At 39.5% G+C, this 15765-nt stretch overlaps 1 protein-coding gene across 1 annotated transcript; it reads left to right on the forward strand.

Annotated features, from left to right (window-relative positions):
- Positions 1 to 1004: 1004 nt before the first annotated feature.
- Positions 1005 to 1955, forward strand: LOC133442560 (putative gustatory receptor clone PTE03). The gene has a single exon (XM_061720566.1). The coding sequence runs from the start codon at positions 1005 to 1007 to the stop codon at positions 1953 to 1955; it is 951 nt and encodes a 316-aa protein (XP_061576550.1).
- The last annotated feature ends 13810 nt before the right edge of the window (positions 1956 to 15765 follow it).

Below are 15765 nucleotides of genomic sequence, written 5' to 3' on the forward strand. Positions count from 1 at the left end.
TTTATTTATTTCATGACACTTTTTTTTCAGTGCTTGGGTTAATTTTTTTCTTTTAAATTTAAATTTGACGTCTGAGGAACTGAGTGCCCTTTTTCATCGTTCTTTACATAGTGCCATTTCAAAAGGAAAGTAATTCTAAGACCCTAAGACAAGTTCAATTCAGTCCAATTGTGAACAATAAAGTTCCGTTCAAGTATTTTCAGATCAGTCCAATTCCTTGGAATTCCGTTAATCAAATTAATTTCGAAAGTGTCCAAATTCAAAGTTCCTATTATACCAGTTCATAAAAAAGGACATACACAGAACAGACCATGGTGGACACTAAAGTCTGATTAACAGTCATATCATAGATTACGTATAATTTCCATTTAAAATAATTTTTGTGTATCATATTTACTGTTTTTTTTTATTGTTCTTGTAACTAACATAATTTGTTCAATTTCTTAACCCCAAGTGAGCAAGTGCTTTACAATCAGAAGAAAAACTTTATCATAATCCAGAGTACTCCTGGGAACAGGATGATGTAAAAAAAAAAACAAAAAAACAACCCCATCCATAAATATGCTGGTCCTTCTGAACATCTCACCAGTTAGTCTCTTCCAGCGACATGACAACTGGTTGAAATTGAACTCCAATCCAAACTTTATTCTGCTTGAGGAAATAACTCTTTTCTTTCTGTCTTTTGCTCCTGGGGTTTTTATTGTAATACATTCACAATTATTTAGAAAATGTTAATTTGTAGTTAGTGTATACATTGAATATATGTGGACTTAAAGAGCGATGATGTATGTATGTAGCTTTTAATTGGGTTGGGTTTTTTCTTTAATGATGACAATTTAAGATCTCTTTAAGTGATGAATCAATGAAAGTTTCACACTTTATGATTCATTAATTATTTTTTGTATTATGGTCTCTTACGTGCCTGTTAAGTAAATGCTGTACAAATATATATGTTATGATACTATTCATTATTTTTCATGAATACAGGTAGGAAGAGTCTAAAAATGAGTAGCCTTTACAACACATCCTCTGTTTTACAGCTGAGAAGCTTTAATCTTACTTCGGAAAATGTATTCCCAGCATTTCTTTTTGCAACTCTCAGCTACATGATTATACTCTTCTGCAACCTGACGTTAATCCTCACCATTGTGCTGAACAAGTCTCTGCATCAGCCAATGCATCTCATTCTGCTGAACCTCCCTATCAATGACCTGATGGGTTCATCGGCGTTCTTTCCACAGCTCTTGAAAGAAATACTGACAAACAGCGGGATGATTCACTACTCAGTTTGTGTTGCTCAGGCGTTTTTCATCCACATCTATGCAGCAGGTACTGTATTCTTTCTGACTGCTATGGCTTATGACAGATACATTGCCATATGTTACCCTTTGCAGTACAACACTGTTATGACTAATGCTCATACTATGAAAATAATCACTCTCGTATGGTCAGCTTGTCTCTGTTTAATCGGCATTCTTTTTATTCTGCTTCTCCGTTTACGACACTGTCGATCTGAAATAACACACCCTTACTGTGACAATGCAAATTTGGTGGCTTTGGTGTGTGAAGACACAACCATTAACAACATTTACGGGCTTTTCATAAGTGCTGTTTCACAAGTGGTGGCTAATGGAATGGTTTTGTACACATACTTGCGGGTCCTGATGGCATGCTTCAGATCCAAACAATCAGACACTAAAGCCAAGGCTCTGCAGACATGTGCTACACACCTAGTTGTTTTCCTCTTGCTTGAGTGTTTAGGTCTTTTCACCATCATATCATACAGATTACCGAATATTTCACCACATTTAAAAAGATTCATGGGGGTGTCCACATTAATATTCCCTCCAACATTAAATCCAATCATCTATGGCCTAAGAACAAAAGAAATTCGGGAAAAAGTTATTTACTTTTTCAGGGCTAAATTGCATTCATGTCAATGCAGTATCTCTTGACTTACTCTCATCTGGCAAGAAGGAACTATTTCAGTCGATTTTCTTATCCAAACAACAAAAATGTTGTTTTTTCTCATCATCTTAAGAAAGGACAGGTGCATCCCTCTACCAATGACCTCGTATACAGAATATATGTTTACAAAAGGCCCTTCTTCAGATTATTACACATTATCTGGTTCTTAAATATATATTCTTGTAAACGTTGTCTACGTCTTTCAACTACAAATATTGTCACTCACAGGGCAAACATTTTCTTTGACAAATAGATGAACAGTGTTTGCCAGTACTTTATGATTACAGTTGTTATTCACATTTGCTTCAGATATGTCCACTTTCTCATATCAGCCTGTGTATTTTTTGATAAATGCCATTTCAGGTTTTGTGCACAGTAACATTTTTTATTTTAACTGTAAAGCAGCATGTTGCATCAAAGTTGTTAATGTCATATTAAACGTTTCTGTTGTCACATTAACGCATGTTTACTTATTATTGTGATCTTATTGTTTCATGTGTGTCAGAGCTTACCGCCACTTGGTTTCAGGTGTCATTTTATGTTACACAAGGTTATGTCCAGATACCTCACCAACAGCAAAGCATATCACTTTATACTTTTTTATATGAAAATAAAAGATAATTGAATTCATTAGATCAAATATAAAAATCAAAAACAGATTGTGAATTTGGCTTGAGCTTTAAAAATGTCTGCTTTAATATTTTATGTTTGAGGTCATGAGATTTCTTGACAAATCAATAAAAAATAAATTCCACAAGGTCCTTGTTTAGTAGAATTCTAATATTTGTAAAGTTGTTATGAATGCTTTTCTCAATATGTCTTGTATCCAACTACTGTACATTTGGCAAGGGGACAATAAAAAAAGGAAGGCAGGAGAAACCCTCCTCCTCTAATGTAGCTGCTGTTTCCTGCTGTAGCTGAAGTAGAGGAACAATCTTGAAAGGTCCCTTGGTCATCGAAGGGTCACACAGATTTAAATGAATCAGAGGGCCATGAACACTCCCTCTGGTGGTCAATGTAGAATCAATAATCAAACTAACATGCATCTTTTTTGGAGACTGTGAAATGAAGCTGATACGGCATAACCAGAGAAAACAGAGAAATTTAAACTCCACGCATAAACTCAACACAGAGGAGTATTCATATCAATGTAAGAAACTAACTCGACCCTTAGTGCTTCCATAGGCATCAAGATGAGAAGCATAACCTGTTGATGCAGATCAAAATGTGATTGATTAACTGATGATCAGCGAGTATGGCCCAAGATTAAGTATGGGGTTTTGGCTACTTACTGTTTTCTAGCATTCAGATGTATATTAACACAATGCCAACAAGACATTATATCAGCATTGACGTTAGAGACACAACTTCTGCTGCCCATCAATCTGACAACGGGTACACCGTCCTTTCCAACCAATTTGTAGTATATTATTTACAAATCTAAACACTCAACTGGAAATGGTTAATCTTGTCTTTCCCTTGCTCCCTGCTGGTCTGCTCTGTTTTGACTCTCCACGTGTCATGTTTTGGTTTAGTTTAGTTTAGTTTAGGCTCAGCTGTGCTTTGGTTTTGTTTGATATAAAATAAATCACTGTTTCTTGGAATTCCTGCGTCCTCGCTCTCTTGCATCCGGGTCCTACTCAGCTGCCACACCAGAGAGGGCCAAAGGCTGAATTTGAAAATCCAGGAAGCTAGCTCAGGGCTTTCTAGAAGTATTTGGAAGAAAATCTATAAAAAATAAAGGGTGAGTCATGAAGAGATGAAGAAATTTTTCTTTTTTCAGGGAAAGACAAATCATTCTTACTAAACAATCTGATTCTACAGGGACTTTAAAGTTACAGTTGTAATTGCTATGTCCTACACCGCATATGTATTCACTTCTTCATTTGAGCCTGGATGTCAGAAACAATTCTGTAGTGGCAGTTCAGGCATTACAAAATGGATACTGGTCACTGGCCTTAAAGTTTAAGCAAAAAAAAAAATCATATTGAGAGAGCAAGTCCTGGTTTGAATTCATTCAAGTTTTCATTTGGATTAGTTTTTTTTATTTCAGTCCAAACTTGTTATATTTTGCAAATGTGGGTGCTTCTCTTTCTAATAAGATTGATAACACTGTGGGTAGTCCTTTGGATTTCTTAGAACAACAATATCCAGATAAGCTACAATTTGAACCACCACAAATAAATGAAGTAAGGGATATCATAAAAAATTTAAAAAACACCTCTGCTGGCCATGATGAAATTAGTAGTTCACTGGTAAAAGAGATATCTAGTTTCATACTCGAACCTCTCACTCATGTTTTAGGTCTATCCATGGAAACTGGTATTGTTCCAAAGGATTTTAAAAAAGCAAAAATTACACCTTTATTTAAAACTGGTGATTCAGGAAATTTTACAAATTATCGTCCTGTGTCTATCTTACCTTGTTTTTCTAAAATTTTGGAGAAATTAATTTATAATAGAATTTTAAAACATCTGGATGAGCACAACATACTATACGAGCATCAGTATGGATTTAGAAAAGGTCACTCCACCTTTATGGCATTATTGCAACTCACAGACAAAGTACATACAGCTATAAATGATAACAAATTTGCACTTGGTATTTTTTTAGATCTCAGTAAAGCATTTGACACAGTTAATTATGACATTTTGTTAGCTAAAATGAAACATTATGGTTTCCAAGGAAATATACTAAAATGGTTTGCAAATTATATGAGTGAGAGGGAACAATATGTAGTTATAAATGGGTGTGTCTCAAATATAACTCAGATATCATGCGGTGTTCCGCAAGGATCTATCTTAGGACCCTTATTATTTCTTATTTACATAAATGATTTTTCATCAGTTTGTACATTTTCTTTTCCCATTTTATTTGCTTTTGATACCAATATGATTTTATCACATACTGATTTACATACTCTAATTAATAATACAAATGAAGAAATGATGAGAATCTCAAAATGGTTCCAACTCAACAAGCTTGCATTAAATATCAAAAAATCAAATTTTATCATATTTGCAGGTAGGGGTAGGAAATATCTTAAAGATTATATTAGAGTAGCAGTAGATGGAAATGAAATTTCCCAAGTCTCACATACTCGATTTTTAGGTATTTTGGTTGATGAGAAATTGAATTGGAAAAGACATATACATTTCATTCATAATAAAACTGTGAAGTCATTGGGCATCATCAGCAAACTGCGAAATCTCGTTAATATTTCTTGCTTATTAACTCTGTATTATTCTATGATTTATCCTTATTTGATTTATGGTAATATTGTTTGGGCAAATACATACCCTTCCAGTCTTCATCAACTTTATTTAATGCAAAAACGATTTGTAAGACTGGCAACTTTTTCTAACTCTACGGAACCCCTTTGTTCAGAAAACTCAAACTTCTTTCAGTATCAGACATAAATATTCATCAGATATGTGTGTTTTTATACAAACATATGTTTTTGCCTTTTTCTTTACCACTATCGTTTAGTAATTTTTTCACTTATAATTCTCAAATACATTCATATAATACTAGACAGGTCAATTATTTTCATTTTCCTTTTTATAAAACTAAACACGGCCAGTTTTCCCTCAGATATCGTGGTGTACAGATATGGAACTCCAAATCTCATATTATCAAAAGCTCTGCTTCTCTAGAGATTTTTAAAAGAAATTTATCATCTCATTTAATTCACATTTAAAAAATTTCAAGTTTTCTTTGTTTTTTTTTTTGTTTTTTTTGTTTGTTTGGTTTTTTTTTTTTTTTTGTGTGTGTTCATGATCTGTAACTATGTAGTCAAACCTTCTTTGTTTTTGTTTATAGTCTTCGTCTTGTTGATTTTGTTTTTTGATTTTTTGTAATTACTGTTTTACTTCCTAAATTGAGGGGAGGTCCGTTGCATAAGCCTGTTGGCTTTTTGACCTCTCCTGTCACATTTGTTTTACTATTTTGATTGCAAGTGTTAATTTTATTGTGTGCAAACTAATAAAATAAAAATAAAATAAATAAATATTTCAAGTTATTTAACTGTTTATCCTATAATATTATTTGATGAATTTAGAATATTGTTTGCAATTTTTTTACGTGTTTCTTGTGATTCTGTGTTTTAAATAAAAACTTTTCCAATTTCATTCTGCTTCATGTCATGTAGACCCATGAACACAAAAAAGATCACAGAATAACTTTATTTTGTTTATTAATTTGTTTATTTCGGTGATCTGTACATGATAAAGTACAACGCATAAGATGGGGTGTTTATCTGAAGAGCTACATAATCAAAAGAAGCAAAGTAGAACAACATGCTGCACTGAAATAAATGTCAGTGTCATATTAAAGGTTACTATTGTCACATTAATGTATGTTTACTTGTTGATCCTCTTATAGCCTGTATTATTATTGACAATGTTTCCTAGCACTTGGTTTCAGTTGACTGCATTTTGTGTGTCTGGGAAATAATAATTGAAGAGATTAAGGCAAACTTGGCACATAACCAATCAATGGTAATTCTGAAGGCAACTCGTGGAGCCCTAATCAAGATCCCCACATTGATATTAATTTGAAATATTATACAAGTCCACCAGAGGGAGCCATCAGCGCACTGAATTGCGCCCTCCGGGCTGAACGCTGTACAGCGCTGCCCTGTCGTTGTCATGAAAGTCAATGGAACATAGGAGAGGTCACAACAGCAACAACAAAGCTGCTTAAGTATGTTCAAATTGTATTACAAACACATTTAAGCATCAAAATTGCTTAAGCAATCTCAAAGAACAACAAAGAAATTATCGATTTGGCTCAATTTTCCGCCAGATACGCTTCCTGATGCAACCCCACAGGTACAGGGAGAGACAAACAACCATCACGCTCACACCTTATTTTCTAAATAATCTTACAGGTTATTCAGAATTGTCAATCAACCTAGGAAGCCTGAGTACCTGGAGAGAACCCACGCAAGGATGGAGAGAACATGAACCCACAAAAATTCATGCCCCTTCTTGCTCACCAGGGGCCTCATTTATAAAAGAGTGTGTAGGATTCATACTAAAAGTGCACGTTCGTAAGCTCCTCAGTGGCAGGGCACCAGGGGTAGATGACATACCTCAAGTCTCTGGATGTCGTAGGGCTGTCTTGGTTGACACGCATCTGCGACATTGCATGGAGGAAGGGGACAGTACCGCTGGAGTGGCAAACCAGGGTGGTAGTCCCTCTTTTTAAAAAGGGGGACCGGAGAGTGTGTTCCAACTATAGGGGGATCACACTTCTCTGCCTCCCCGGGAAAGTCTACGCCAGGGTACTGGAGAGGAGAATACGGCCGATAGTTGAACCTCGGATTCAGGAGGAACAATGCGGTTTTCGTCCCGGTCGTGGAACACTGGACCAGCTCTATACCCTCCGCAGGGTGCTCGAGGGTTCATGGGAATTTGCCCAACCAGTCTACATGTGCTTTGTGGATCTGGAGAAGGCATTTGACCGTGTCCCTCGTGCCATTCTGTGGGGGGTGCTGAGTGAGTATGGAGTCCGGGGCCCTCTACTAAGGGCTGTCCGGTCTCTGTATGATCTGAGCAGGAGTCTGGTTCGCATTGCCGGCAGTAAGTCAGACTTGTTCCCAGTGCATGTTGGACTCCGGCAGGGCTGCCCCTTGTCACCGGTCCTATTCATAATTTTTATGGACAGGATTTTCTAGGCGTAGCCAGGGGCCGGAGGGGATCCGGTTTGGGAACCACAGGATTTCCTCTCTGCTTTTTACGGATGATGTTGTCCTGTTGGCTTCATCGGACCGGGACCTTCAGCATGTGCTGGGGCAGTTTGAGGCCGAGTGCGAAGTGGCGGGGATGAGAATCAACACCTCCAAAACCGAGGCCATGGTTCTCCATGGGGAAAGGGTGGCGTGCCTTCTCCGGGTGGGTGGAGAAGTCCTGCCTCAGGTGGAGGATTTTAAGTATCTCGGGGTCTTGTTCATGAGTGGGGGAAAAATGGAGCGTAAGATTGACAGACGGATCAGTGCAGTGTCCGCAGTTATGCGGTCGGTGTACCGGACCGTGTTGGTGAAGAAGGAGCTGAGTCGAAAGGCGAAGCTCTCGATTTACCGGTCAATCTACGCACCTACCCTCACCTATGGTCACGAACTTTGGGTAGTGACCGAAAAGGACAAGATCGCGGATACAAGCGGCCGAGATGAGTTTCCTCCGCAGGGTGGCTGGACGCTCCCTTAGAGATAGGGTGAGGAGTTCGGTCACCCGGGAGGAGCTCGGAGTCGAGCCGCTGCTCCTTCACATTGAGAGGAGTCAGCCGAGGTGGCTTGGGCATCTGTATCGGATCCTCCTGGACAGCTCCCTAGGGAGGTGTTCCAGGCATGTCCCTCCGGGAGGAGACCCTGGGGAAGACCCAGGACACGCTGGAGAGACTATGTCTCTCGGCTGGCCTGGGAATGTCTCGGGTCCCTCCGGAAGAGCTGGAGGAAGTGTCTGGGGTGAAAGAAGTCTGGGCATCTCTGTTGAGACTGCTGCCCCTGTGACCCGATTCCGGATAAGCGGCGGAAAATGGATGGATGGATGGACAAACAATTCCAGTTCCGGGGCCACCGGGAAACAGGAATGGTGGGCGGTTTCCCTCTTCAAGCTCAGGTCCCCGGAGCTTGAAGGTTCTGTGCAGTATTTTCACTGTTTCTAGGATTATACTCTTTTGGACTGAGATCTCTGATATTCCAGGGATCTGCTGGAGCCACTCTCCCAGTATGGAAGACACAGCTTCAAGTGCTGCAACCTTTATTGGAACCACTGCTGCTTTCACCCTCCATCACTTCCTTCAACCCTTGGTACTTCTCCAGGTTCTCATGTTCCTTCTTCTTGATATTGCTGTCACATCTGATTCCCACTTCAATCACCACTGCTGTCCTTATTTATCGACCACCACTATGTCCGGTTAGTTAGCCATCACCAGTTTCAGTCTGGATCGTCAAGTCCCGGGGTCTTTGCCCTTTCATTCTCCAACAGCCACTCCTTCAATCTGCCGATGGTACATGAGGAGAAGTGCCAGATGATGAAGTGATACAATAAAGATCCAAATGCAAGAAACTTGATAGCAGGCCTGTCCGTCTTTAAATGCAGAACTTGTGCTGTATGTTGGGCCTCATGGTTCAATAGAGGCTTTATTTATTGTTGTGTGATGCATTTCTCTTCTCACCTGCTCAAGCTTGTTGCTGCTTACGTTCAGCTCGCTACAAGATGATAAACCTGACTTACATTTTGGTCCCCATTCTGTCACCTCATTACAGGAAGTTATGGAGGACTCATTATTTGTTACATCTTACATATAGGCAGCATCTCAGCACAGTCTTCGAGAGTTTCACGAAACTCGCACTATAAAATAATTGGTTGATCTTTGTTCAAAGACGAAAGAGTGCCATTTTTTGTGCAAATGGATGTGAAAATGACTGCATTGAGGCATTTAATCTGACATTTAAGAGAAAAATGTATTGTTATAAGCTGAGGTTTACTTCTGCATGGTCCGTCCTCACTCATCTGCAGAATGTGCACTATATATGTGTATGCATATATATGATATGTGTGTGCGTGTGTGTGTATGTGTGTAGACAGGTCATCCTGTGGTAACAGTCGTGGCATCTCTTTGCTCTCTATTGCTGGCAATATACTTGCAAAACTAATGCTGCTTCGCCTAACAACACACATCACAGAGGACATCCTCCCGGAGACCCAGTGTGGCTTCCGAAAGAACCAAAGCACACTGGATATGATTTTCACTGCACGTCAAGTCCAAGAGAAATGTAGGGAGCAGAACAAGGACCTCTACATCACTTTCATAGACCTCACTAAGGCCTTTGATAAAGTTGACCGGGAGATCCTCTGGACTATACTGCAGATGTTTGGCGTTCCTCCCAAATTCCTCAGCATCCTGAAGCAGTTCCACAGTGGCATGCAGGCATCTGTGCTTGTTGGCGGCCAGCAATCTTCCTCCTTCCCTGTAAAAGTTGGAGTGAAGCAGGGTTGTGTGCTGGCCCATGTGATTTTCAATCTCTTCCTGACGGCAGCTACACTCCTCTTCCACAAATCCATTCAGGAAGAGGGTGGTGTGAAAATTCAGTTCCGCCTTGATGGTAGCCTGTTTAATATCAGATGCCTACAGGCCAAGACCAAGACCCTGGTTAGCAACATCTAGAGCTTCAATACGCAGACAATTGTGCTCTCCTGGCCCACAGCCCGGCTGCCATGCAACAAGCCCTGGACACCATGTCCTCTGTTTACGGCTCGCTCGGCCTTATGATTAACATCCACAAAACAGAGATCATGACACAAGAGTGATCTCCACCCCCCGTATTTAACATCTGTGACACACCCCTCAAGACTGTCCAGCTACCTCGGAAGCATGCTGTCACCTTCCTGCCAAATAGATGATGACATCCAAGCACGTATCAACCAAGCCTCCAACTCCTTTGGCAGACTGCGCTCTCGCGTGTTTGAAAACAACCATCTACGAACACAGACGAAAGTTGCTGTCTACAGGGCAGTGTGCGTGTCTACACTGCTATATGGGTCAGAAGCTTGGACTCTTTACCGACGCCACGTCAGGCGCCTTGATGCATTCAACATCAGATGCCTACAGCGCATCCTTGGGATCACTTGGCAGGACCGCATCCCGCACACTGACATCCTCCACCGCACTGAGTCCATCAGTATAGAGGCAGCACTATCCCTGAAGCAACTCGAATGGGTTGGTCATGTCATCCGGATGCCACTTGGCTCGTCAAGTGCTTTATGGACAGATTTTGTGAGCAAACAGGAAGCCCGGTGGCCCAAAGCTGCGGTACAACGACCAGCTGAAACAGACCCTGAAGAGATGCAACATCAAACCCAGTGATCTGGAGTCAGCTGCAGCTGATCGGCCATTCTGGCGTTCTTTATGCCATGAAGGGGTCTCACAGCTTGAGGAGAGACACACTCAGCAGCGGACGGTGCGGCGCCAACGACGACACCAACGTACCGTCCCAGTACCACTTCAACCTCCTGACCCAGGCCTCACATGTCCTGACTGTGGCAGGATACAGTATGTGGCTCCAGAATTGGGCTTCATAGTCATCTACAGTGGCATCATCGCCAGCACCGATAGCCGCTGTGCAACACACCACAGCAGAAGGAAGCTACGTCATCTTCGACTACGATGGACTGCCAAGGAGGAGGAGGAGGAGGATGTGTATGTTATTGTGGCAGGGTGTAGGAGCAGCCACTCAGCTGATTGGGCACAGGTGTGCCCAATCAGCCTCTCTACCCTGCCTGCCTTCATAAAGAGCAGCTGCACTCCAGCAAGGGGCTGCTGGGAGGAAGCTGCTGAAGGTGCTGACACGTGTGTCTGGGTGAAAGAGGAGTAAATAAACCGTTTCCTGCACGAAACCCTGTGTCCTCTGTCCTGTCGGGTGACCCCCATAGCACTGGCCTTCCTACAGTTACTATATACAGTGTGTATATATATATATATATATATATATATATATATATATATATATATATATATATATATATATATATATATATATATATATATATATACATACACACACTGTATATAGTAATGTGATGTAGAAAGTAATCTAATATTATTTTAATGCAAAGTTTTAGAGTTGTAAATTCAAATCCAATTACACACAGATACTCATATACACATTCACACCCTGCAAGCACCCAGTTTTTTGTGCCCAGAAAATTGTGGGAGTAAAGAAACAGGCCTGTACTTAGTGAATTGGTGTCTGTGTTCAGTTTTATATAGTGTGATGACTGCAGTTTTGCAGTCCAATTTCTTTTGGAAATGTCCTAGTTCTGAACAACAGATTACAGATGTATGTCAGTGGTTGAACAATCGCCTCAATAACCTTTTTGACTTTTATCATATCTATTGTATACCATCATAGTCAGTTGACACCTTGTTTTTACAATATCTGTGAATTCTCTCTCCTCCACAGCTGACAAAAAACATTGAGTTTGGATTTTCTACTTATTGTCTCCTTCCATCCAACAGTCGATCCAGGATCACAATTTGTTTTTCTTCTAGCTTTGGTCCAACAGTTACAAAAAACCTGTTGTTATTATCAACTACATCATTCATATCATTAAGGATTTCATCATTATTGGTAAAATGTTCTGGATAATTAGTCTATTGATAAATGTTCCTAATTTCATTGTTCAATATATTCCAAATACCTTTAATATTATTTATATTCCTGTCTAATAATTGGCTATAGTATTCCTGTTTGATATCCATAACATATTTGTCAATTTATGTTTATATTTATTCTCAGCTTCTTCAGTTCTGTATTTAATAAATTCTTTATAGATTGTGTTCTTCTTTTTACTGGCATTTTGCAACCCCTTTGTGATCCATGGTGTGTCTGAATATGTATTTCTTTCAATTCTGTTCAATCAGCTCTTCTTTAAATGCATAAATTGTCTCCTCTGTCTTCACTCTTAAATCGTTGTCCACTATCCTTTTTATCTTGTAGCAGCTGCCATATACTTCAAAAACTGGTTGATATTCGCTGATATTATTAATTGTTACTGTTTTGTTTTCTATTAGGTTTGTAAATACATTATCTATTAACGGCACTGTGAGAAGTAATTCAATACCAGGTCTAATAATTTTAATATACAGGCACAACACTGGCTGCATTCATCAATTATTGTATTTACATGTGTACTTGTTTTTTTATGTCCGTGATTTTTACTTTTTGGTGAATTATTTTTCTACTTATATATTTTATGTTGGAAGGATCCAAAGCCGTTGTAACAAATATCTCAAATTTATAACAGAAGAGATGTTTCCGATACGTTTATTTCATCAACCTGGGATGTACAGAACCAATCCAATGCCCCACTGAAGTTTGTTACTAAGCAAGCCCAACTATTCGTTGTGTTATGGTTACCAACAGTTGGTTACTGTTTTCATCCTAACTTCGCTCATTAAGTTAATGACCTCTGTTTACAGAGTGTTGACAGAAAACATGACTCACAGATGCCCCTCAGGAGTGATGTATCTTCAGTACTTCATGCTGGTGACGAACCTCTGAGGACTTTGTGACACAACACCGTAAACAGCAACTGTTTTGGTAGCACTAGCAGTTCCAGTCGTTGGCTAGGGGTTTTTTTTTGTTGTTTTTAAAGTCTAAACTATTTTATGTAAAAATTTAGTTTTAAGCTATTCCATAGATGTATTTTAAGTTTTTGAAACTGCACATAATATCAGAATGCAATCAAGCAGATGTATAAAATGTATTGTAATAAATAATATCTATTAATAGCCAGAAGGATATGAGCACTCATTAATACATGCCAGTTAATAAATAAGTACCTTTAAATCACATTTGCAAAGTTTTTAGGTTCTACAAAAGCCAACTTCTGACAGGTGAGGGTGATAAGGTAGGGTATAAAGGCACCAGTCTTTCCTATCAAGAATAGGTTGTGGCTCAAAATGTTGTATCAACTTCTTTCAGATAATCCTCAATCCCTTCAAATGTCTAGATCCTAGATCTGTCACCTATTGATTATGCTGTATTTGGCCCATTAGGAAGAAAAGAATCAGGCAACACTGACTATGGCCTGTTGAGCTGATGAATTCTAAGGCTTATTTAGAATAAACACTGATTTCTCTTCCAAAACTGCAATAGTTAATGTCCTCTGTCACAGAAAAATTAAACAGTGTAATAAAGGTCGCCTTATAATAAAGAAATTAGTTTTGAACTTCTTAATCTGTACATTTAAAAACATTTTTGTACATGTTCCAGCACAAACAGCAAAATAAGTCATCAACACTAGCTGTGGATTTCTCATTTGAATCTACTGAGCATCCCTCTCAAAATATTCAGGTCAGATAACCTGTTTGTTCCATGTAGGACAATGAAGGAATCACTCTTGAATAAAAGAACCAAGCCTGACTCTCTGCTCCATGGGGATTTACACCTAATTTGAGTTTGTTGTTAAATTGTTTGAATTTGAAGTTTGCAGAGCATGAATAAATGACAAGACAAGTTTGGTGGAGAGCAAAGCAGAAACAAAGGATTGAAACCTTGTTTTTCCTCATACTCCGCAAGCTTTCATGTCTTACCCAAGATAACAAACTCCTACACAATTGGAGAGAAGAGAAGGTTTAGCGGGAGACATCACAGGGTTGCCATTAAAATTTCAGCAGTATTCATTTTTCAGACAGCTGCTTCGCAAATTTGGCCTAAAGACGTCTGGGATTTGCAACAAAGTTCATTATTAATTTCATTTCTCTACCCTGAAAACACTGCAAGGATGTGTGTCGGCTCGCTCTTCAATCAATATACAGTATAAAATTCTTTGTCCTGCTTTTATTGACAGTTCTTGAACTTAAGTGGTGCTTCTGTGATGAAAAACTTAGCCTTGGCCATTTGATTAAACCAGAACTACTGTGAGGAGCAAATTTTAGCCTTGTACAGAGAACAGACTCTGCAGACTGCTACTTTGTCCCAAAAAGATTACCTCTGTTCTTCTGAATCGTAAGGATGAATCACCATTCATGCTTTAAAGGAGCCTGAGGCTCCTTTTAAGAAATGATACTCATTAGCGCCACCCTTCGCCACAACGGCTGTCGGGGGTACTGCAGCCAACAGCGAAGCCGGCACGGGAGAACGGGGAGAACGCGCATGCAGCGTCATGTGACGTCACATCCACAGGACAGCGCGGGAAATTCGGGCCCGGAATTGCAGCACATTTTGCAGCACATAGCCTGTTCAATGCAATGGAGAGATACGCTAGAGGGCTCATTCTTTTTGGTTTGGAACGCTTCATCTGACATTATTACTAGAAAACTTGAAACGTATACAAATGTTTTTCATAAATCCTGCCTCAATCCTGCCTCATGCTCCTTTAAAGTCATTATGATTCCTTTGTTTCATGGTCATTCTGCATCAAGATGCCTGATGTACATATGTTCTAACCATGGATGTATTATAGAACTGGATGGGACATTGAAAATGGCCGCCCATTCATTTCAATGCATTTTGCTCAGCCAGCGCATACGCCGAAAAAATTTCTGACTTCCGGGTTTACTTCCGCATTATGCGGCCCATAGAGCATGCGCAGTTGAGTCACCTCCCATGATGCTCTGGGGCCTCCCATCATGCCCCGGGGCAATGACGCGAATATTAATATAATATGTATTAATATAATATATTAATTCATGTATATTATTACATGTATAGTATTACATATATTATTAATGTATTAATATAATATAATTACATAATATCTATTAATATAATACATCCGTGGAGTGCACGGACACGGCTGTGACGTCAGCCGTGACGTCACGCCCAGAAAGAGACTTTTCTTTGACTTTTCTGGCCGTTAAACATTTTTGACGGATATAAAGTCCATGACTTAAAAATATAGAATACAAAGATTAGTAATTGCCGGTGAATACAGCTGGAGGTGTCCTGTGAACAGTTTTAGAGGCTTCTCTTTTACTATTGCAGTCTATGGGAAAAAAGCTTTCTGGGCCACATAGGATTTTTTGTTGCAGTACCGCGGCTGGCCACTGGGAAAAATTGGCATGCCTTCTGAGTGGGAGACCCGGGGGCTGGTTCTAACCCTACTGCATGCAATAGCTTAATTACATCTACTGAAATCTGGATAATCTCTCAAGTCTTATTCTTCACTCAGTTTCAGTCCAGATATTCGCTTAGTTGGAAAGAACATATTATAGAGCGTTTAATAGGTTTTTCCACAACAGACTCTCTCAGCGAGGTCTACAGATCTGTGTGCCATGAATCTAGAT

The sequence above is a fragment of the Cololabis saira genome, chromosome 4 (assembly GCF_033807715.1).
Source record: "Cololabis saira isolate AMF1-May2022 chromosome 4, fColSai1.1, whole genome shotgun sequence".
In the NCBI taxonomy this organism is placed as follows: Eukaryota; Metazoa; Chordata; class Actinopteri; order Beloniformes; family Belonidae; genus Cololabis; species Cololabis saira.

Excerpts from the sequence above, each read along its gene's own strand:
- LOC133442560 (XM_061720566.1), top strand. The coding sequence starts at position 1,005 with ATGAGTAGCCTTTACAACACATCCTCTGTTTTACAGCTGAGAAGCTTT.